Raw genomic sequence first — 23,357 nt, 5'->3', positions numbered from 1 at the left:
TTCTAAAGTTTAGTGATGTAATGTTTGTCAGGATTTGCATGGCTAATTAATTTCCAGAAAAAAAGTCCTTAATGGTTCTTTAGTCCTTAATAGTGCACATTTGTGTTCAGCATGACTTCAACTACAGGTTTTGTTTGGTTTTTTTACAGAAGAAATATTGTTCCAAGTATCATGGACTATTAACATTACTAACATCACGCGACATATTTTAATTCATTTATATAAAATAGGAGAAGCTGACAGAAGTCAACTCTGTATTCACATTCAGAAAGTTTCGGACAATAAAGGACCAAGGTTACATACAATTTTTACTGTAGAAATATTGATTGATTGTCATACAAGTACAATGCATCAACAAATATATAAAAAAACAACATAACACGTCCAAAGTTTGGAGACATTACAGAATATTCACCTCAAACACTACAGATGCACAAACATACACTTCCAACAACCACATGCATGAACATTTGCCCACGCTCCTTGGTGAGATAACAAATAGACAATGACCAAATGGGGTCATGGAAACAACCATTCCAACCAAAGTCCATGCGCCAAACTCCGTCGATGTACCTGGCTGCAGGTTTGGGATTTACCAGCGCGTTTTTAAGTTTCAGTGGCTGCTTCAATACGTCACATCTCTCCTCACAGAGAAGTTGGGGAACACAGTCCAAATGTCTAGCAGTTGAACTGTATTCTCAAACTATAGACTAATCAAGTCTATAACATCGATAACATGCAGTGCTGGATCCTTGCAGCTCCAGCTGCTAACTACACAGAGGTGGAGCACTGGAGCTCAGAGGACGAAGACACTGAATTAATATCACTGATGCAGCCCAGGGTTGAGCTACCATGCGCAGTCCGTAGAAGCGCACCCATGCAATGCTCCACGACACACCTCAGCACCTCCGAACCCGCGTCTGGAAGCGTTTTATTTTTTTCTCTCTCCTAGTCTGTGACTAGACGGCTATCATCATAGCGATTTGTTGCAGCACTACTTTAAAATAATGTTAAATAATGTATATTTACTGCAGAAATGTTCATATGTTGTCATATAAATACGGAGCAATTTATATAATAAGTAAAGTCATCACTGATGTCATGGACATGTTTGAATGTATTAATTTTGTTCATATTTCATAGGTGTCATGTATTTTACTGTATAAATATTGTTATATGTATTGAAGTATGGTGATGTTGATTGATGATGTTATGCCAAAAAATAGTAGTTTATTTTTTAGTATTACTTTTCAAGTTTTATACATTTTTACCATAGAAATATTGATTAATATCATGTAAGTGTAGTTGATTAGTGTCATTACTAATGTTACATACAATACATTTTTGACATTTTCAATTGTACTTAGACGCCAATCATTAAACATCTCAACAGTAAATATTCACGAAACTTCAAGACATGCTGCGCATGACTGTGTAGTCAGATATTTTGTTTTTTTTTCTTAAAAAATAAAAAATGTATTGCGTAATTCAGATTATGGCTTTCATCAACTGTACATTACAATAAATCTATATTTCTACAGCAAAAATGTCACACGTAACTTTGAGCATTTATAGTTTAAGTCACGCACATGAATAAACATTCTTTAGTGATTTTAAATAACTATATCATCTGCCGTTAAATAAATATTAAAATACTATTAATACGTACAATACTTCATTTTGTAAATAAACAAGAAAAATATGAGGAAAACTGATCAGAGGACAAAATACGTTGTTTTCCCTTATTTAATGTCCTCTCCACACGGTGGAGATTCACTTGGGAATAAATGCAGAAGTTGTTCTTTAGTCTATTGAATAGCAACAACACACATTGTTATGAAAAAAATGTGGACAAGTAATATGATGTGTTTGCAGTGTTGGTGCTTTCTCTCAAGTCTACCATGAGGTGCAGGATGAAGGATGCCAATTCATTGTGTGAGTGACTCTGCACTCTCACACACCTGGATTCCGCTTATCACAGTCATCACAGATTCCTTGGAACCAAACGGGAAAGGTTGCAACAGGTCACCCGGCAGTTTGAGGTGTTGGTGCTTTGTCTCAAGTCATAAAAATTGGCGTATTTGCTCACCAGACTTTAGGTGCAGCAGGGTGATGAAAGATAGCCATTCATTGTGTGTGTCTTTGCACCCTCACACACCTGGATTCAGCTTATCACAGTTATCACAAACGGGAAAGGTTGCGACAGGACACATGGAAGTTGAAGAATATATTTGAAAATTAAAGCGTTCCTCTCCTCATTTGTCCTTTGTGAGAGCTACTGCCAGTGTGTCACATTGAGCTGAAATTGGTCAAGCCAAGAACATGTCGTCAGTTAAGCTGTGTAGGAAATAGTTTGATGTCTTCGCCGTTAACTCTTCCTACCAATTGTGTCCGTTGTTCCAGGTGGTTGTCAATAAAGAAACTTCAACATACCAATAATCAGTCTGGTTTATTCTCAGCGTAGCAAACAATCAGCCAAGGCAAAATACAGATCGATCCGGGCTCTTCTCTGGGTAGAGTCTGCAGCACAACGAGAGTCGTGACTTACAGGTCAGACACCAGTAGAAGCACACATCGAGATGACCACTTCTCCTTCTTATACTATTCAAGGTGTTGTCTTCAGTAACTTTCCACTTGGGTGTTGGCGGTTTCGAGGTGGCGGTTGCTGTTCTCCTTTTTGGTCTGGTCAGCGGGTCATCCTGAGTGCAGACGCCCGTTTTTCCATCGATTGGTCAACTTCTGGAACCAATGAGTTATGACATGACGTGATGATAAAAAATCTTGCAATCTTGTTCCAGTAACTTCATGAGAAATTACGACAGAAAGGTTTTGGATTGGTGAGCACTGTGTGTTGTAAAGATGGGCAGATAACGGTGGGTATAAATGAGCCACTGAAGTCCAACTCAACCACTCACATTGGCAACACATCAATAGGTATGTGTCTCCATGTCTGTACATGTTACCGTTATTCTGAAAGTGTTTGTGTGCAGATATTTGTCCAGCTGTTCATAGCCATCTTGTCTTGCGCTGTATTTGGTAAACTTTATTGTGTATGTACGGCAAGTGTCTGTATTATCTCAGAGATTTTGTGTCTCATGTGCATCTGTTTATGTGTATCTAGCCTGTTTTTTTTTTTTTCCGCGACGCATGATTCTGTTGACAGCACATGTGTTTGTTAGGTCTCTTGTTAGCTCTGTTTCCTGCATGTGAATCCACTACTCTTTGTTTCAGCGCCATGGCTTCTTCAGACGCTGTAATGAAGGTGGCTGCAATGGGACGACCATTTACCTTAGGAATGATGTACGACGCCCGGACTGAACAGCTGGTGCCAGGTGAGCACATGAGTAGTTTTGCAACTATTTCAGCTCTTGAATTGCTGAACAATTATTATGTGAGGAAACTAAGCGATATTACCGGTAGTTCACAAACAGGATAAATAATAGTTTTACGGCTTTAGTTTTCCAAATGAGATTGCAAGCATGAGGTCAAACATACCTGACCGGCAGTCCAAACCAGGCAGGTTTATCCAGACATGGGGATGGTATATCCCTGCTTTCCATCTCTCCTCTTTCACAGTAAATGTTGGAAGTATAATGTGCCAATATTTAAGTTTAAAAAAGGATGAACATGAATAGCTTTCTTTTATCACTCCAACATCACTTTCCCTGCAAACTTCAGCAACTATAATAATAATAATAATAATGTGCATAGCAAAAATAACATATTCCTATAGATATAATGGAACATATAAAATCCTCCGTATTGAAGTTCAAAACATGATTTTCCACCTCCAACACCAGTTCTTTTCTACACCGCCTAAATTCAAATTGGGTCTCATCCTCTCTCCTTGTACCTCATTGCTCTCTGTGAGGCAATTGCGAACCGTATGGTGGAAATTCGACGAAAACACACGCTGTTCTGTCAAAAATCAGTATCCATAATTTTACTGACATTCAAAAGTTGTGTGGTGTACCGACAATGTGGGATGTTCAGAAGGTGGGCGTGGATGAGGAAATAAAACTTTGCAGAGAAGATCGAGGCTCATGGCGGCAGGCGTTGTTGTTGTGATGAATCTGACACGTTTGGACAACTATGAAAACAAGAGTTGTCACATCTGATGCGTCTTCACCCAAAAAAGAATATCAAGCATTAAGAAGAAGAGTCTGGACCTCACAGAACAGTTTCTTAACTTTCAAGTGTGCAGTTGTATTGACTTCAGCAGTGCAGCGACCAGTGCACTTCAGCAGACTGCCATATTGCATCATCATGTTTTCCCTGAAGAGTTTTACTATGGGGGCCGTTCCTGACTGTGGCTGTCAGCAGAGGCAGGCTGAAGGCTCCCTCCTGACCAATCGCAGCAGAGTGGGTGTGGTTAGGAAGAAAGTCATTTCGGCTCTTTTTGGATTACGAGGCATATGTCCACCTTCTGATGTACATAGAGTGTTTTCTCCAACAAGAAAACCTACAGCAGCTTTCCACTAGAGTTTAGTACCATATGGAAATACACTCACATCCCATGGATTGGACTTCTTTAAGATCAGAGAGGCCTTACTTATGAATGTTTCCTACACCCAAGTAATGCATACTCCACTTGTGTACACAATGTTTAGGATTTATTTAAAAAAAAAAACATACTCAACATGAGAAATTGCCACCTCTAGAGCAGCTCTGACCCAGATGTATGTGGAAAATCTTGCCCATAACTACATTACACAACACATGATATAAACAGAAAGAAATGTCTTTTATTTATATTCATGCCCAGAGGGATGCACACAATTGTAAACAGTGATGATGACTGAATGGATGTGCACTCATTTTGGCAACGGATATATTCCCCTCCTGTTCTTTCATTCAATGCCAGTGCATCTATCACATCATATCAATGTCAACTTCAGACCCTTGCTAAGTATTTTCTAAGCTTCTGCGAGAGTGCTTAAAATTAGTAAGAGTTTAGATGCTTGTTAAGTTTCCTTTTTGGACCCGTTTGATTCTTGCATTCCCCACCTCAGTTAGTTTTTTGTGAATAAACCTTTTGCTGAATCAGATCTTTCGCACTGTCTCCTGCTGTTGGGTTCCTGCCTTGAGTGGTTGTAACACTTTCTATGGCCACAATTGCTGCTTGCTTTACTACCTTAGCAAGGAACCACAAATTCTTTCATTACTGCAAAAGAAAGCAAATGACAAACGCAAAGAAACATGTGAGTGAAGTAAGTGCAGCAATCCACCAAACTAATAGTTGAGATGTCCTCACGTCTCTGTTGGAATTCCACAGGTATATCACTGTGGGATCCACAAGTCCTGGCCAAGAACACTGTGGAAGGTGGAAAACCCAGCAGCCAGTTCCAAGTCCTGGCTTCAGACACTCTCGAATCCAAGAGTTCCCTGTTGGACATCGATGCATCTTTGAAGGCCAGTTTCCTTGGAGGGCTGATTGAAGTCAGCGGTTCTGCCAAATACTTGAATGACTACAAGAAGTTTAAGAATCAATGCAGGTGCACCTTCCAGTACCAGGCCTCCACTGTCTTCAGGCAGCTGTCGTTGGGTTCATTGGCACCGCTGGATGACAGGCAGAGGGAAATCATTGACATGAACCTAGCTACTCATGTGGTCACTGGCATTGTTTACGGGGCCAACGCCTTCTTCGTGTTTGACAGTGAGAAGTTGGAGTCCAGCAATGTCCAGAACATCCAGGGTCAGATTAATGCAGTGATGAAAAAAATCCCATCATTTGATATTGAGGGTAAAGTTGACATTAAAATGACAGAAGAAGAAAAAAAGGTGACCAACAAATTTTCTTGTACCTTCTATGGGGATGTCTTTCTGGAAAGCAACCCTGCTACTTTTGTGGATGCGGTGACCACCTACGTGAACCTCCCCAAGCTGCTGAGAGAGAACAAAGACGCCGTTGCTCCACTGGTTGTCTGGATGCTTCCCCTCGTGACCCTCTACCCAAAGGCTCCTGTGGTGCCAAAGGGCATCAGCATTCCGTTAGCAAGGAAAGCAGCAGAGGTTATAGAAGATCTGAAGCTGTTTCAAAGTGCTTGCAATGAGGCTCAGTCTGAGGTCGTCTCCCAGACCTTCCCAGATCTTGGCCGCGTGTTACTCCGATTCAATAACCTCTGTGGCTACTACATCGAGTTCCTCCAGCGAGCTCTGTCAACCAAGCTCCCTAAGATTCGTGACGGTTCCGTAGACGAAAAGGAGTTGATGCAACTTTTCCAGGAGAGAGACACGTCACCTTTCAGTCATGAGAAGCTGAGCCAGTGGATGACCTCCAAACTTCGCGAAGTGACAGTGATGCAGTCCATTGTGGATATGATGGCTGGCACCAACGTCAAGCTTGTACAGAGTCAGTCAGAGCTGGACAAAGAGATCCTGGATGCAAATGTCCATGATGCCCTCTGCTACGTTTTTACGTCCCTGGAGATCACTCACCCACAGCTGGATGACATGGTTAAGTACTTGGATTCCTCTCGTTCTCTTGCTTTAACAAATGTTCCCTGGTACTTCTCTGCCACGGTGCTGTCCAACATGAAAGAGAAAGCCAAGAACTTCTGTGACTTAGCAGCAGCTCTGAAGGAAAGCAAAGGCGTGAAGTTCTTCATGGTTGCTTTGCCAAACGACAAATACAAGGGCGCCAGCATCTACCACTACCAGAGTGGGGCGCTGGTGTCTGACAACTTCTCCAGACCCGTGCTTCCTGATCGCCCAGAGAACATTACGGATAAGCAGGCTCTCATGTGGTGTAAGTAAACACTCATTTGACTAACTTATGTTTTGGGGAAAATGTTGGAACCATCAGGTTTAAATTTAGAAGCAAATTCTTCTCCCAACATTATTCTTCCCAGAATCCATCCTATCTCAGTTTCGGGACAAAGGAGGGATAAAACCTACAATGGTGTAAAATCTTGGACCATTCTCCGACCACGTAACATTCGGTTGTAATGTTCAGATGAGCATCAAGTCATGTGACTTTGTGAAAGAATGGTGGTTAAAGCCCAACACAGTGACTCACTAGATTGCCAGTTTGCATCTGGCATATGAGTGCATTTATTTTTTAAAATTCACGCATTTTACCACAATCCTGTTGAAAATATCAAACTAAATAACAAGGCCACTTGCTGTGTTTCTAACAACCAATCAATGATCGCAAAAGATTCTAATAAAACGATCAATACCAGTTTAGTTAACAGCATGAACAGCTCGAATCCTGGTCCTCATCCCACCACCGCTTGCGCAACATTGGACCCATCACTTGCAGTTTCTGGGATGAAAAATGAATCCAAATCCTACAGATTCAGCTGTTAACTTTTTACTCTCCTTGGTCATCTTTCTTAGAACGTTAGAAGGTTTTGAATTTGATCTTTTGATCACACGAGCACTCATGAAAACAATCTCTTTCTACCCACCAGATGCAGCGGACCTCACCTTCAACGTGAACACAGCCAATAAGTTCATCATTTTGTCCCACAACAACAAGAAAGCCACATGTGGAGAAGGTCAGTCGTACCCAGATCTTCCTGAGCGTTTTGATGGCGTGCGACAGGTGATTTGCAACGAGGGGTTAACTGACCGGGCCTACTGGGAGGTGGAGTGGAGCGACGGCGTCGAGGATGACATCGCTATCGGGGTCACATACAAGAATATTGATCGGAAAGATGACACCACAAGCTGGTTTGGAAACAACCCTGTCTCCTGGTGTTTTGGCAAATTCAACCCCCGCACTGCATCCTTCACTGGCCACAATAATGAATGGGTTGAAACACCACTGCCCTCCACTGGCGTCAACCGAGTGGGGGTGTTTCTGGACTGGCCTGGTGGCACTCTGAGCTTCTACAAGGTCTCCTCGGATAAGCTGACTCTCCTGTCCACTTTCCAAGCCAACTTCACAGCTCCAGTATTCCCCGGTTGCTACCTGAAATATGAACGAAGCTTCATTTACTTCTGCCCGGTTGAGTGAGTCAGCACCATGCGCCAACCACCCTGCTGGCTACAACTGTGCCGATCTTTCACACATCTCATATGATTATCTCTCTGGTGCTACATCGCCTGTTAATGTGGGTTGTGATTTCATGGGCAAATGATTTCTTCAAATAGGTGCAAACATATAATCAGGTCAAATTAATCGTCGCTTTGACTGCTAGCAGTTCTGGAACTCTATTTTCTGGATTGTAATCTTTCGGTAATCCAATAAAAAAAAACCTGGACATTATCATCCTGTTTCATTTATTTCATTTCAAGATATGATACGTTTCATGAATAGAATCAATACAGAGCCGTAAACTAAAGACTCTGTGCCTTCATATCCACCTTCGCTTCTCACCTTTCCTCCTATATCGCCGCGTCCAAATCCTCACTTAAGAGGTCTCCACAGGCGATAGGAGGACTTTACAGGTGTCATTCGGTCGAGTACGGCTGGAAGGATGGACCGCGGGAGGGGGGTCGGAGAGTGAGAGAGCGAGGGTGAGAGACTGGGGGAGAGAAAGACTGAGGGGACGAGAGCGCTGCCTCCTCCGCAGTTCGTATCTTGCGTCTCAGACTCGGAGGTTGCGAGTCAGAACGACCCACACACACGAGCCGGCTCTGGCACGTTCTATTTCCGGCTCTTTTCACCGGTTCCCTCCAGAAGCCGCTCTCCAGTTCGTCCCTTCTTGATGCCGATTGTGGAGTATTGAAGGAAATTCGGACACCCCCAGAAGTCAGCAACCGCCGGCGGGGTGGATCCGTGGACGCGCCCGCGTGGACCGATCTGGACATGGAAGTGCTGATGCTGGTCTTCCTGTGGGTTCTACGATGCAACACGGTGACCGCGGACTCCATCATCCACATTGGTGAGCGAGGGGGGGTCGGCGGGGGGGTGGCTGAGTGAGGGGTGCTGGCTCGTGTGAATTTTGCGGCCAGGTGTGCGTGTTTGACGGCGTTACTCAAAAGAAGAACAGCGGTGGTTCCGGGGGAGAAGAGGTTCGATTATGGCCCCTTTTTTTAACAGACGTGTGCACGCGCGTGCCGGGTCGCAATCTGCCACCTGATTATCATTCTGGTCCTCACCAGAGGGGGAGGAGGGGGGGTGTGTGGACGCAACACCCTCCCTCCCTGCACGCTGAATTACATTGCAGTAGAACCCAACCTGTCGGCAGAACCGTGGGTGTTTGGGTTTGACCGTCCTCTCGGTACCATCCCCTCCCCCATCCATCAGGCTGAACTTTGAGGGGGACGTGAGTGAAATCTGAATCCACAGACGGAGACAAACCAGCTGGTTCCGAGGGTTTTCGTGAACCTGACGTAGTTGCTCGATCAGGAGGCTCCTGTGACACGCAAAGCAACCTCCAAGTGAAAGTTCATTTATGTTCATGTTTTGAACTTGAAAGTAACCCCCCTCTGTCTTTGGGTCCATGGGGGCTGATTTGCAGGTTTTGTTCTTGTGGTTCTGGTGAATTCTGAGCTCCAGCAGCCGCGGCTGCACTCTGGACACCAACATGATCCACCTTCTGCCTGGGTCAAGCTTCACCAGAACCAGATTACTGCATGTTTGTCCAAAAGATTCTGGATGCAAACGGCAGAGCATTTGCTCAGCTGCTGCACTCTTTGGTTTTATGTAAAATATCCAGAACCTGGACCCACTCAACCATTCGTAGAGGGCAAGCCGTTGTTTCCATCTCTTGGAACAGAAGCACTGACATAAATCCAGAACAAACCATGGAATAAATTCAGCAGCTTCAGTGGCACTCTGATATGCTACATAACAGTCAGGGCAGCCTCCTGAGAAAAACAGACTTCCACGTCCCATGAGCCAGGTAGCAGCAGCCGGTGATTTGCGATGCCATTCTCAACACTAAGAGGTGGACAGCTCTGCCAATTGATCACCGAGTCAGAACCACAGGAGCCAATCTGAGAGGGAACCGTGGCATTTTCCTTTTTGCAGGAAATGAACTGGCCAGTTGTGGAGAAAACACACACTGGTGTCCATACTGAGTGGCAGCAAGTTCACATGGTGGAACATTTTGTTACAGAAGATAGGATTTGGTGTCAAGCCACATGAGGGGCATTTGAGATGAAGGCGGTTTTTGATCCGCTGTGGGGAAGCAAAGTTGTGCATTATGTCGAATGCCAAGGAACAACATTTGAAACACAAAGACAAGATGAACATAAGTCACGCTTAGTGGACGGAAGAAAACTGGAAGTGCGTTAAGAAATGTGAAACTGAAGCGCAAACAGCTTCACAGTCTTCTAATTCATCCAGGCTTCATTTATCTTGTCTCGCTGTTTGATGACTGAATACATCAGCCACGTCTTCAGAACCCAGAAAGCATGTTTCTTCCTTGAAGCACCATCACGTCTGTATTCACAGCTTTCATCAAACTATTTTTCTCCATCAATTTTTGTCCCCTTGAACATGTTGGCGCCTATACAGCAGTTGACTTTAAGAACGGGTGCGTTCGACTTGACCAGTGTGAAGCCACAGACAGGATGGCGCTCATTCGCCATTAGTTCTCCGTCAGGGAAAATGACAACCAAATTGCAGTTTGCAACATGTGGAAAATGAGACTCTGTCAAATCACTGCTCCTGATTCGAACGCTACCAAGAGACTAACAGATGAATGCTAACCACAGCTAACCACAGAAACCAATGCTAATGGAGTTTATCGTATTGGTTGTCGAAGAACGGAGCTTTCAGCAGCCAGTAGCGCACCTGGATCCCAGATACATATTCCTTGGTCATGTAGTCAATGAAAAAAAGAGTATTCTGCCAGGTTATAAGGCAAGTGATGAAAGAACATCCTGTTGTGGGTTTGATCTGTTCATTATTAATCGAAAGGGGAATAAATGTTATTTATTTCATATTAAACACATTTGTTAAGTTGCAATGTTTTCTATACAGTGTTGTTCAGTATTATTGTTATTTAATGGGTTCAGGTAATTTATATTATTATTATTGTTATTAATAAGAATAATTATTAACAATGATACAACAGTGACTTTTGTGTTACATTTAGTAGTGGGGGAATAAGAAACAACAATCGCCTAACGGTATTGGTAAAAAAAAAAAGAAAGAGACGATCGGCGCACCCTTAGTGAAGAATAATTATACTGCATGTCTATTGGGCTTGATGTCAGTATTCAACTGTTGAAGGTTTTTTTCCCTCGAGCGAAATTAATAAAATCAGATGCTGAATCGCAATTCAATTTAATTCTCTTCAGACCTCAATTATGTTCAGCCCTAATCTTTATGTGACTCATGTACTGTTATGATGCTGCTGTTTGATGCTTCACTTTCATATGATCAAGGCAGTCTAGTCCTGTGTCCTACAGTGAAAAAATAGAGACCAAGTCGAACCTGTGCACACACAAACCGACTTAGAAAAACATTTTGATGCCTTTGTACTCTCCTGCCTGGACTACTGTAAGTCTCTCCTCACTGGCATCAACAAGAAATCTCTATCGCAGCTCCAACTGGTTCAGAACTCGAGGCAGGGCTTCTGAAACTGACTCCAATAGTTTCATTGCACTGACCTGCTGTCCACCTCAGAAATGACCTGAAGACCTCATAGTAAACTTGTAAAGCCTTGGATCCTGGTCAAGCCCCTGAATAGATTCTGCATCAGGGCACAATGTGGTATAGCATGCCCGAGGAGGTCAGAAATACAACCACCTTTTGAAGCTCTCAACCGTTCATACTGTCCATGCGTTTGAGTAGACACTTTGGGGACAGTGTTCTGGACAATGCAGTATAAATAAATTTATTATTATTGTTGTTGTTTTATTATTATTATTGATTAGCACAAACTGATTTTTTTTTTATAACTTAGAGAATTAACCATTATATAAACAATGTTAGGAAAATCTGTATCTATTGAGTAAGCTGCCAAAATGGGCATTAAATTACTTTCAAATTTTGATGTGGAAAGACTTGATTCTTCTTTGGCTTTGACAGGTGATGTAAACTGATCCTGTGTTTGCTGTTCAAGGAATTTCATTCTGAAGACATGGAGCTAAGTTAGAAGTGGCAGGATGAGGGTACTGGTGTGGAGGTACCAGGTAATAGGAGAAGAGGAGGACAGCCTGTCAGCTTCATGAGTGTAGCAGATGGGGACATCCAGAAAGGTGGAGGAGTATGACTTGCCGGAAAAAAGATTCTGAATGAAACTTGAGTTTGTACCAAATGCACAAATAAATCGGCAGAAATCTCACAGCTCACACAAATGCACAAAAAATAGGTGCTCAACATAAACTAGTGGAATGATAGGCCTGTTCCTGGTCTCTGTATTTAAAGGCCTGAAACAAAACAGACACAGAATCAAGGCGGATCACTATTTCAGATACATCATTGCTATATCCAGCTAAATTGTGATGTTGTTGTTAACCGTATTGTCACTCAGCAGAACTAATATCATGGATAAAGGAACCACATAGACTCAGAAAGCAACATTAACGTGATTCTACATGTGTGCACAACATGCACTGCAATGCTTTAGCAGATTCCACACATTGCACAAGTTATGTATAATTAAATTCCACCCACTACAACGTCAGAATCTATAAGAAAGAGACAAAGAATCTATAAGAAAGAGACAAAGCAACATTTCTATATTGTGATGGTCAGTGAGTTGTTTCTGGGGTTTTGGCTACTCAGATGAGAGCTAGCTGTGAGTGCTTGTTATGTTAAAACAAGATATATGTAAAGGAGATGTAAAGTACAAGTTTGATGCACACGTAATGCTCCTTGTGCTCCTTGGCTCACTAAATGAGGCCACAAGAGTGTGGGTGTAGCTGTTATTCCGATGCCTGTTTCACCAACAGTAAAATCAATGTCGCCCCTATTCATTTCTTTCTAGGTCATTTCCGCTCTTTTTTTATTCAAAAGAAGTTGTATTTTGACCCAATAATGTTTTCCATTCTTCTCAATTTCTTTATCACAAAACATTATTCTGTTTTCTCCTCTGGAGAAGTGGCTTATTGTTTGACCAGATGGTTTGGTGGACAAAATTTCGATTCCCATTCAAACTCTCCGGAGTGATTATGCAACAGCTTGAACATTGAGTTAAAATGTTTCGCTGCATCATGTGGCCTGCAAAAGTCAAACCAGGTTTGATTGCTACTGCTTGTAAAAATAAGGTGTTGAATATTTGATGTTCTAGTTTCGGCTGGTAATCGTCGTGTTTCTGCAACAATAAGATCACAATTCATCTGCATGTTTTATTCACAAGGCTTTTAACCGCAGCTCTCATCTAGTTCTCCCTCTGAGGGCCTGAAATAAAACTAGCAGCAAGCAGAACACCAGGTCCGAACACTAGGTCCGAACACAGATCTGAAACCAGAGCAGCACCAAAACACGTCTCTGACTAGGGTCACAGAGATCATGGGCTGAAGGTTCAGTTGATCAGAAAACAGATTTAAGTGATGATGAAGATGTTACGGGGAAAACAAACCTGACCATCACAGCTTGTGTGGCAGCCCCTCGACTGGAGGAAGCAAACAAACAAGCAAAACATTGCCTCTTTGGCAGATGCTCATAGTTGTTAGGCAGAGCAGATGGGCGGTCTCACCATGGTCAACTTTGTGTTGTGATGTTCACACTAAAGTGGAACAGTGAAGTGGATATGAACAGGCCTGTAGCTCATTCATATCACGTCAGGTGGTGGGAGTAGTAAAAAAAATATATAAATCAGATCAATAACTCTGCTCCAACAATTGCATGGTAACATTGGCAACACAATATCTGATCAACCTCTGTTTTAAAGGTTGGATTTGTGCATTGACAGCCAAAATATTAACCTCAATTCGCCTCAAGTTGCAGAATCGGATCAAGATTTACAGCCCTCTTAAGTTAATGGCCAACAATCTCTGCTCCCCCAAAACACTTAAAGCATTGTCACATTCCTCTGAAGCCTTTTGTATAAATCTCTCAAACAACGTCCTCACTGCTCAGAACCACCAAATCACCACTCATTGTTTTTATTATTGAGTTTTTGGAGATATCTGCTTGTTATTTTTTGACATTTGGCATATGAGTCAGACTCTACCTTTGGAAACTTCATGAGTCTTGGTCATCCTCCCAAATCACGACTATCCTCTGCAGCAGTGATTCTTAACCACAGGGCCAGGGCCCTTGGTTGGGCCGCGAGAGCCTCCTTGGGGGCCGCTAAAAGGGCAACCTTTGGGCCGCTGAGTTTTAATACATTAGTCACATATGGTGGCAGTAGCCTGTCACTGAATTGACTTGAGAGCTGCAAATCTGTCATAGTAAACAACTATGGAGAAGTTCTTGAAAAGAAAAAAATGATAAAGAAAGTGATGTTGTCCCCCCCAACAGCAAAAGCTTTTCATGGAAGCACCCGTGGAAGGAGTTTTGGAAGGTAAATATGGTTGATCACAAATGAAGTCAAGAGTCATGAATCACTTCTATTGAATGGGCCCCGGGACCACTTGTTCAAGGAAAGGGGGCCCCGACATCAAAAAGGTTAAGAACCCCTGCTCTACAGTATATGTCTGTGTTGGCCTGATTTGTTCTCTTTCTCTTCTCCTTTCATCACTATTGTTCTTTGTCCAACATGCTGACTCTTTGTCCTCTTTCTACATCTCCACACTTCCTCATGTCTCCCTCCTTCACACAGTGCCGACCTATTGAATCAATGAGCGCTCACGTGAAATACGCAGGGCTCTCAGGTGTCATGCATTCATGGTGTTACTCACGTTACCCACTGCACACACTGACGTGCAAGACAGAGTATTCATCACGTTTAAGATCAACATCTGTCATTGACACAGCTGCGTTTATAATAGATTTCTTTTCCATTTCTGTCAAAGTCACTCGTGATTGGTCAAAATGTGTTTTTGCAGTAAGACAAATGGGGAAGGAGGGGTGACTGACACATGCAGCGGGGTTGCGCGCGCAGAGGAGGCAGAGAAACGAGAGAGTGACGGAGCGTTGCGGTTCAGGTTTCTGATACTCCAAGAGTGGTCTCAGAATATGGTGGCCTCAACTCTCACTGTAGACGAATTCATGAGCTTCATCATCTGTCATCTGTTTGACATTGATACATGTTTGTAATGACGACATTATCAAGATGGAACAGTGTGAGTTCACTTATTGTATGTGAAGAAGATTCTATACATATATTTTGAATATATTATATTATTATTCAGTTCAACATATCAGTTTAACTGTTTTTAAGTCCACCGACTCCATTCATGCTTGTCCATCACCAAATACCAAACAGCACCATAATTTCATTTTGAGGGATGGCATCATGATTATTGCTAGTTTGCTTGCAAAACGGAAAAAAAAAATGTTTAAAATTATTTTTTTATCTGTTCTTTTTACTATCATTCCTAGTCTTCCATCACTGAGGTCAGGTGTTATCATCCCAACAAAATAATACACTTCTCATCAAAAATGATAGCTAGCGACTGCCATGGTCAATGAACGTTAGCTGTGTTTTACGTGCTTGTTGTCCTGTCAGAGCCACCAGTGTGTGACAGGGCGATAGCTGGGATGACACCAGGCAATAAATAAGATAGAATGTTCTTACCCTTGAAAGTGATAGGATCATGTCAGTTACATAGAAAGACATTTGGCTTCATGTTTTGCGGACGATACTTGGTGTGGACGGGATCTGTGAAATTACCTTTGGTGACATCTGTGAGGAAGCCACCCCCGGGCACACGCGACCCAGGCCACATTTACACATAACCGGGCAATTGGAAAGACAAATATTTCTCCCCTCTGTTTTTATTAACAACGTTGCCCAACATTTCAAAAAAGCGTTTGTTCATGTTCACCCCATTGAGCTGAAGACTGCTGTGGAAAGGCTGACCTCCATTCTCCTCTTTGCTGCTGCACCTCCTATAGAGTCACAGGCCAGACACATTTGTATGTTGTTAAAATGAGTCCCTGTAGTAGCATCTGCTGTCCACAGCACATGAAACTCTTGCCTGAACATGGGGTCCTCCAATGACGATGCATTTTCTAGCACACATTGTGACTTTACGACCCGACTCTAGTGATCTAGCATTAGAATATACAATTTAAATTTAAATCAGATTCTGCACGGGTGCTACAGACGCGCCCAAGTCAATATTTTGGCTGGGTATTAATTGTTAATGATTTAGGTCAAAGAAAAGCCCATTCATCAAACTGACCTTTAACGGCTTCAATCCTCCTTAGTGGTTCTGTGTTTGGGACTTTTAAGTGGAGAGGTAATTGTGAAAGAGACTCACGCAGAAACAAATCAGAGGAAAATGTTAATCGGTTGTGTTTGGAGGACATTTTGTTCTGAGTGCGAGTCAAATTTCCTTTGACTTACTTGAGAAAAATGTAGATAAACTCTCTCTTCAGAGAGATGATGTGAAAAAATGGTACCAAAAGGACCAAAAATGAACACAATGATACATAGTGTTCTTGAAATTATTTTTAATATTACAGTTTAAGTGGTTAGAAATGGCACCACCAATGACATTATTCTACTGATGACTACAGTGAATTATAACATAATGTGATGAGTCATCTGAGAATTTCTACAAACTATCATCAGAGATGTTGAGACTGTGAGACTAAATATGATCAAAGTGGGTCAAAAATGTGCCAGATTTCAGCTTGACTTCAGACTGAAAGTGTTTTTTTGTGTAGAAGTAGGAAGGATGACGCGTCATGCCTGCTAGTCTGAAGACGCAAACAAAAACAGCTCTGTGTTAAGTCATGTCCTCGGAGACGATTCAAATTTAGGCCAAAATCTGATGAAAAATTCAGGAGAACCATCTGTTTTGACTCGTGTCACTCGCTCACGCTCCTGCTTCCGCGCTTAAGATGAGCTCTGGGCTTGTCTTATATTGGCAATGGGATCTTTGTTTGTCGCCACCTACTGTCCTGAGTCAGCCCATTTGCAAAAGGTAAACTGCTTTGCGTCATGAACAACTTAGGGAGATTTAGGAAGTTGGTGATATAATTTGTTGTTATTAAATGCAAATTGAGCGGTGATTTTGGGAAGAGAAGGGATTGATGGCCCACTTTGAAGTAAATCACATTATTGTAAGAGTGACTGGACGAAAAACCTTCCTGGAGCATGTGAGTGAGAAATATCTTCAGTAACAATCACAAAGACATTCTTTTTTACTATGACCAACGTCTAACAGCATCCAGGATGCTACAGACCCACACTGTAGTGTGACTCCCTGTGATGATACTGGTTGTTTCATGACCTTCTCGTACCTCTGCAGGAGCCATATTTGAAGAGAATGCAGCCCGGGACGATGAAGTGTTCCAGCTGGCAGTGTCGGACCTCAGCCTCAGCGACGACGTCCTTCAGAGCGAGAAGATCACGCACTCCATCAAACTCATCGAACCCAACAACCCGTTCCAGGCGGTTCAGGAAGGTACGAAGCTTGCTGGTTCTGGTTTCTGCTGCTTTTGATGGTGAGGATGGTGGGGATGACGACGAAGATGATGATGACTTTGCAGTGTTGAAGGTGGTGATGATTAAGACAGACTTAACTGCTGCGATTGTGAAGACGATAACCACGATAATGAATCATCCTTTGTTTGTGAATCCACAATCAGACTTGTTAGTTGTCGGGCAGCAAACTTCCAAATGCCCTGCACCCTCCTGCTCTAATGGCTCCATAAATCCTCCCCCCGTCAATAACATCGGCAGTAATCTTGTGTTCTGGTCAGCCCGACCTGCTCACATCTGGACCATAAACATTAAGGAGGTGTTGTGAAGCGGTGATGGTCCGTAACTCTTCAGCCCGTCTACGGTGCTGTGACACTGGCGGTACTTTGCTGCTGTAGTTCATCACTGTGCTGGGGGTCACCTTAGTTTGTGCTCAAACATTCACTAGCTTCGTGATCCATTGTTGTCGCTAAAGATGCAGAACCATCCTTTCAATATTCGCCACGTATGGATGGATCCTGTCAGGATGCATCATTTTACACACTCACACAAGAATCAGTTATGTTCTGGTCCAGTTGCACCATGGTGGCCCAGTCCAGAACCACATTGCCTCTTATCTTCCTCCTTGACTTACCGTGAGTTCATAAATCAGGAGGAGGCGAGGGGGGCGCCGCTCGTCTCCTGCCTCCCACCAGGGGTGACACTATCTCACCCATAATTGCACAGTTGAACCATCAGGGCAGGTTCTGGATAATTGAAGCAGCTAAATGGGCCGAGGTGATTTTGCTGATGTTCCGGTTTAATCACTTCAATCTGATGTTCTGACAGCGGCACGGTGCTGAAGCGGCACTGTCTGCTTGCTGCGGCAGATAAGGCTGCAATCTATCTTTCTGTAAACCGAGACCTGCAGGAAGGATCAGATCCACTCGTCACGACCCAGGAACCAGAACCGAGACCCGGTCAGACGACGCTATCTCATGCTGTCATGTGACTCAAGCGGATCAACTGTCTGACTGACGCCCTGATAGTTACGATATTAGCTGAATTTCATACATTTTACAATTGTATTAGTTAGCTTTGTTTAGTAGCAGGTACAAATTCACACACACAACAATTGAACATCTGGTCTTCGAAAAGAAGATTCCGACCGTCCTCCAGAGCATCTTTCATCTTTTCTAGCTGGTTCTGATCCAGATGACTGCAGGAGGGGAAGAGGAAATGATGCTGAAGTCTTAGGTCCTTGGGGTTGAACCAGGACTTCTGGTCTTCAAATTAAGATCCAACAATGGACACAAGCTTCCACTCTTGTTCTGGGACTCATTGTTAGAATGCTTATGTGTGTGTGTCTGTGAGAGCGAGTGAGAGACTGTGTGTGTGAGTGGGTGTGTGTGTGTGTGCGTGGTTAGTGACAGACCGCAGATTTGTCTGGAGGCATCAACGTATTTCAGACGTTGAACATTGAGCAGTCATGCATTTTAGGACCAAAAAAAAGAAAAAATGAGTGTGTGTGTGTATGCATGCATCTGTGTGTGCACATGTGTGGACTGAAAGTGACACAAGTGCAGAGTTGCGATGTCAATGACAGATGTGGAAATGTTAAATCAGTGTGTGCCTGTGTGCAAGCACAGTGACATCGCGACTCAAGAACAGCTTTGTCTTCATTCTGTTAACAAGCACTTCTGATTTTCACAGAGAACTAAACTAAACTAAACTAAAAGTTCTGGATATACTCCCACTACATACAGTCTAGGAAAACAGAGCCTCTCTAAATCTGGGTCATCGTTTTTTTTTGACATTGTAGGGAGGCCTCTGATTGGAACCTGGTTTGTTTGTGAGGCAGGATCCACTGCTTCATTGAGATTCCCGCTGGATGCAGAGCTGAGTTGATGAGGCCAAACACTTTTGAGATCGGAGATTTTAAGTTCTTGGGAGCTGCCAGGGTGACTTTCAGACACTTAATGTTTCATGTAATCTCATACATCATTCATCAGACTGAGGTCAGGACAGTTTTCTAGCCTGTACCGAGCCGTAACCAGAGTCTCATCAATGTTCTGTGGTGAGCAGTTGCACAGCTTTAATATTTGTCCGCTTGTCTACTGTGGTGTAACAAGATTCTTGGTCTGAAATACATTTTCTGTGAGCTGAAGTTCTGTTAATCCAAACTGTCAGACACACCATTTAGTCCTGAAGATCTGAGTTTAAATTAAAAAAAAACATCATGAATGAATTATGGCTCAGAGATTGGTTTTGACTTGATGTTGAGAGATTAAGTTGTGTGACTTTCACTGTGATCGTCGCTATTTGTTTTTTCACTGTTTGTCTCAAATGGGAGAAAGTCTCGGATCAATCTTTCCAGGTTGTTTTTCTGAGTTCTGGAGATGCCTCTCCCTCTAATTGACCCCCGCGTTTCATCGATCACAAATCTCAGCCTCTTTTGAAGAAGAAAGAAATTCTCTTGTTTGTCAGGGTGGGAGGCCTGATCCGGCTGTAGCTTTGACTTTTCTTCTGATGGAACTGGTGTGTGTTCTGGTTGATGGCAGGACCAGGGAGTGGGCTGTCATTGCTGTAGTCCAGACTGTGATAAGACAGATGTGTGGTCAGGTCAGGAAGGGTGGCTTGCTCTTGCTTCATCTGGAGAACAAAATGATTTACGTTTCGTTTGCATAGATATTACCTACAAAAGGTTCTAGCCAGGAGCTGTCGTCAGTAGCGTGACTAGACAACAATGAGTTATAAATAGAGTTTTGGAAACATTTTAATTCAGATTTCAACACAGACATACCAGCAAACACACACACACACCGTTCTACAGACTGATCTATGCGTGGGAACAAAGAATCACCTCAATCTAAAAACACTCTTTCATCCCGCATTACACGCACACAATCACAAGCCCACAGACTTGCACATCAATACACACACCTACAAACACACACGCACACACGTCCACACTGAAACAGTCACCATTCTATGTGGATATTCTGTCTCTGTGTTGCAGTGACCAGAGTCATGGAAACAAAAACCTCTCTTGAACAGATCCAGGTGTCTCGCAGCTTCAGAGCGATCGATCGTGTGGATGAGGAGGAAGGTTCGTGTTGTTCACCTGCCCCGTTTTGGGCTGTAATGTGTTGTCAGACCTCCAGGTCCCAGTTGCTAATCCTCTATCACCAGGTCAGAACGACTAAATGTCATAAATATTCAGCTAATGATGCTGAGCTGCTGCTCGGCCTGTTGCCATGGCGACGTTTCCATCGATGTTGGCTGGAAGAGAGAGTCCGCTGGGAAAAGTCAAGAGGATCGAGTAGGAATCGTCAGAGACTCTTTAACCACCGAGCAGGGGCTGACGACGTCAACTTGTTGTCTGACCATGAATTCATACGTGGAGAATCAAGAAGGCCGTGGTTCTAAAAATAACCAATTAAATAATCTCAAACTTAATTTCATGCTCAAAACACGGCTTTGTTAATTTATTATGCTTCAATTATACTGTCATGCGAATACTGTATACTTCAACACAAATAGATAGCAACTTGATGTAGCTTGTGGTTGTTATGTTGGCCACCAGGAGGCACTGAACCTACAACATGAAGAAATGTCAATAAAAAAATTGGCTAGTTTCCTGCTGCTCAAAGTTGCAAGTTGCAGCTTGTCATTATTTGCTGGAGCTCTTTTAGGGTCGAAAGAAAAATGTAATGGAAACAAAACAAAAAAGTATAAACATGCTTTGATGAAAAAAACTGAGGACTGAACGAACGGATGAACGACTGTTTTGCAAGACTCTGTCTAGAGGCCAGAGTCAGAGGAAGTGGAAGGAACACAGAACATCTTTTAAGCACTGACGCCTTGTCCGAAAACCTGCCTCATCTTGTCCAATGTTATTGCCTTCCCTTTTTTTTTTTTTTTTAAGTCACAGTACTATAGTACTCACAGTCCGTGTATGGTGTTCTAATGCACTTGCAATGAAGGTAAAAAGCATGAGGCTTAGATATAAAGAAGCAAGTGTGAAACAGTTGAAGTCGAAAAAGGGCGGACGGACGTCCATTCGACACTTGTACTGTGTGGATACAACCTGGGTACCACACAATTTACAAGTTAACTCTCACCTTGACATACATCTGTGAAATTTTCTGCACTTGTGATCATTGTTCACACTCTCTCACACACACGCATATACACACATGCACAGCCTTTATCCAATCACACTTAAGTGCGATGAAGTCTTCCATTAGAGATGACCAGCTCTGCTGATGCTAGCGGAAGAAATTGGACACACACGCACACACACACACACACAATCCTTTCTCTATGCCCTTGAGGAAGAATGGATTTTGCAGAGGAGAAACAGTTGTACTCAGTCACCAGGGGGCGACGATCGTGATATATTGCATGTACACATAAGTAAATGTGTTCATGTCAGAGTGATGTATGTTTGCATGTTGCCATGGTGATGTGACTCATGACTGGCCTGATAGAAGTGACACGTGAAAACACTACCATCGACACGTCTTCATCTCACACTGAGCGCGTGCAGTGCAGCCTTCTCATCATCTTTGTGCAGTTTGACTCCAGCAGGATGTTCAGCGACACATCTTTTTATCCTTATTTGCTGGTTGGTTCCCTCTGCTTTTCTGATGGTTTCTTTGATTACATGTGAGGCAGTGTGTCACCAGCAGTGACTAAGTCTGAAGGTTTTGGGTTTAAAATCAAGATTGATGTAACTCAACTTGAGTCTAGTGACGTGTTTGAAATACTTAAAATGTTTTGTTGAGCAAGCAACTGTTGACATGATGGGCTTAGTCATCTGATGAAGAATTCTTGTTCTATAAAAATTCATCTGAAGCACTGCCAGTGCTAATAAGCCAACATTTTCATTACAAACCCACCTCAAACTTAACTTTCTCACCAGTTGGAACTTCTATTGCGGTTGATCCTGCACAGCACTAATCAATATGTATCTCGCCTGGTGAACGGAGGACAGGATGATGGACGCTCAGTATTCATAAGGATCAGTGTGGGTGTCCATGGGGTGTGTTGTCCACCGCCTCAAGTGCCAACACTGTGCAAGTAATGAGAGGAGTACTTCATATTCAGACATGACCGTACCCCCCTCATATTGATTTTTATCTTCTGCATGGAGTCCAATGCACATGACATCACATTCATCTAGCACATGTTCCACATGCTAACTACACACATGTCCCACAATGATAAATAACCAGACATAAAGCTCGCTCTATAACTAGCCAGTGCCAAACGTCCAGATTGAGTTCCAGACAAAATGGAGTTATATATAACCATGGCAGCTCTCCTAAAAGACATGCTAGGTCAGATTACATTAAACCGCCTAAGTGAGCCTCACTGAATAGAGCCGTGCTGTCAGGAGATTTGTCTCAACAATAATTGAAACTGATTCCCCAAAACGATAGGGTCAGGAGCACTCTGGCTCAGCGTATTCCTGCAGGATTGAATATCCTTGACTAAATAGGTCCATATGAATTTAAAAATCAAGTCTCCCCTGCATTGGCACTTAAGTAACTATATTTTTTAACTATAGCTCAGGTGAAAGAGGAGGAGGGAAGACCACCATTGAGGTTCATGGATGCGATGGAGGAGGAGAGGATGTGACATCCCGTCCTTTAGCTCCGCATCACCGTGTTTCACAGCATCACCAGTTAGAATCAAATGCAAGAAAAAATGTATTCTAATAATAGTTATTAATAATTAAAAGTTATTTTGATGTATTTAAAGATAAATGCTTAAAAAGTATTAGTATGAATTTACCTGCTTCATTTGTCTGTTTGATCTATGACCATCCACTGATGATGAGCTATAATAAAAATAAAATGTGTATAAGATGAGAAAAATGACATATTTTAAGCATATGTCATGCTGTAGTTACATTTTTCAACTATTTTCCTCATTGTGTCATGATGTTTTTGATACTTTTTCTTCTGTCTCTCTGTCTTT

The 23,357-nt window shown here is 42.7% G+C and overlaps 2 protein-coding genes across 5 annotated transcripts in view; both read left to right on the top strand.

The window, feature by feature from the left end:
• Positions 1-2,801: 2,801 nt before the first annotated feature.
• On the top strand, positions 2,802-8,205 carry LOC128764534 (neoverrucotoxin subunit alpha-like). Its single transcript, XM_053874328.1, has 4 exons — positions 2,802-2,934; positions 3,232-3,332; positions 5,276-6,748; positions 7,416-8,205. The coding sequence occupies exons 2-4, from the start codon at positions 3,236-3,238 to the stop codon at positions 7,961-7,963; spliced, it is 2,118 nt and encodes a 705-aa protein (XP_053730303.1). The 5' UTR covers positions 2,802-2,934; positions 3,232-3,235; the 3' UTR covers positions 7,964-8,205.
• A 270-nt stretch (positions 8,206-8,475) lies between these two features.
• LOC128750588 (glutamate receptor ionotropic, delta-1-like) overlaps positions 8,476-23,357 on the top strand; it is a 33,229-nt gene continuing 18,347 nt past the window's right edge. For all 4 annotated transcript variants that reach the window (XM_053850862.1, XM_053850871.1, XM_053850881.1 and 1 more), the window contains exons 1-2: positions 8,476-8,834; positions 17,218-17,373. In XM_053850862.1, the coding sequence (XP_053706837.1) occupies positions 8,759-8,834; positions 17,218-17,373 (232 nt within the window). In that variant the 5' untranslated portion in view covers positions 8,476-8,758. The remainder of the gene's footprint in view (positions 8,835-17,217; positions 17,374-23,357) is intronic.

Source organism: Synchiropus splendidus, chromosome 1, assembly GCF_027744825.2.
Source record: "Synchiropus splendidus isolate RoL2022-P1 chromosome 1, RoL_Sspl_1.0, whole genome shotgun sequence".
NCBI lineage: Eukaryota > Metazoa > Chordata > Actinopteri > Syngnathiformes > Callionymidae > Synchiropus > Synchiropus splendidus.
Note: the sequence above shows the minus strand (reverse complement) of the source record. Positions and strands in the feature narration are given on the sequence as shown.

Bases quoted from the DNA above. Each gene is read 5' to 3' on its own strand.
- LOC128764534 (XM_053874328.1), top strand. From the start codon at position 3,236: ATGGCTTCTTCAGACGCTGTAATGAAGGTGGCTGCAATGGGACGACCA. The intron at 3,333-5,275 runs GTGAGCACATGA...GGAATTCCACAG, and splicing joins GACTGAACAGCTGGTGCCAG to GTATATCACTGTGGGATCCA. The intron at 6,749-7,415 runs GTAAGTAAACAC...TCTACCCACCAG, and splicing joins TAAGCAGGCTCTCATGTGGT to ATGCAGCGGACCTCACCTTC.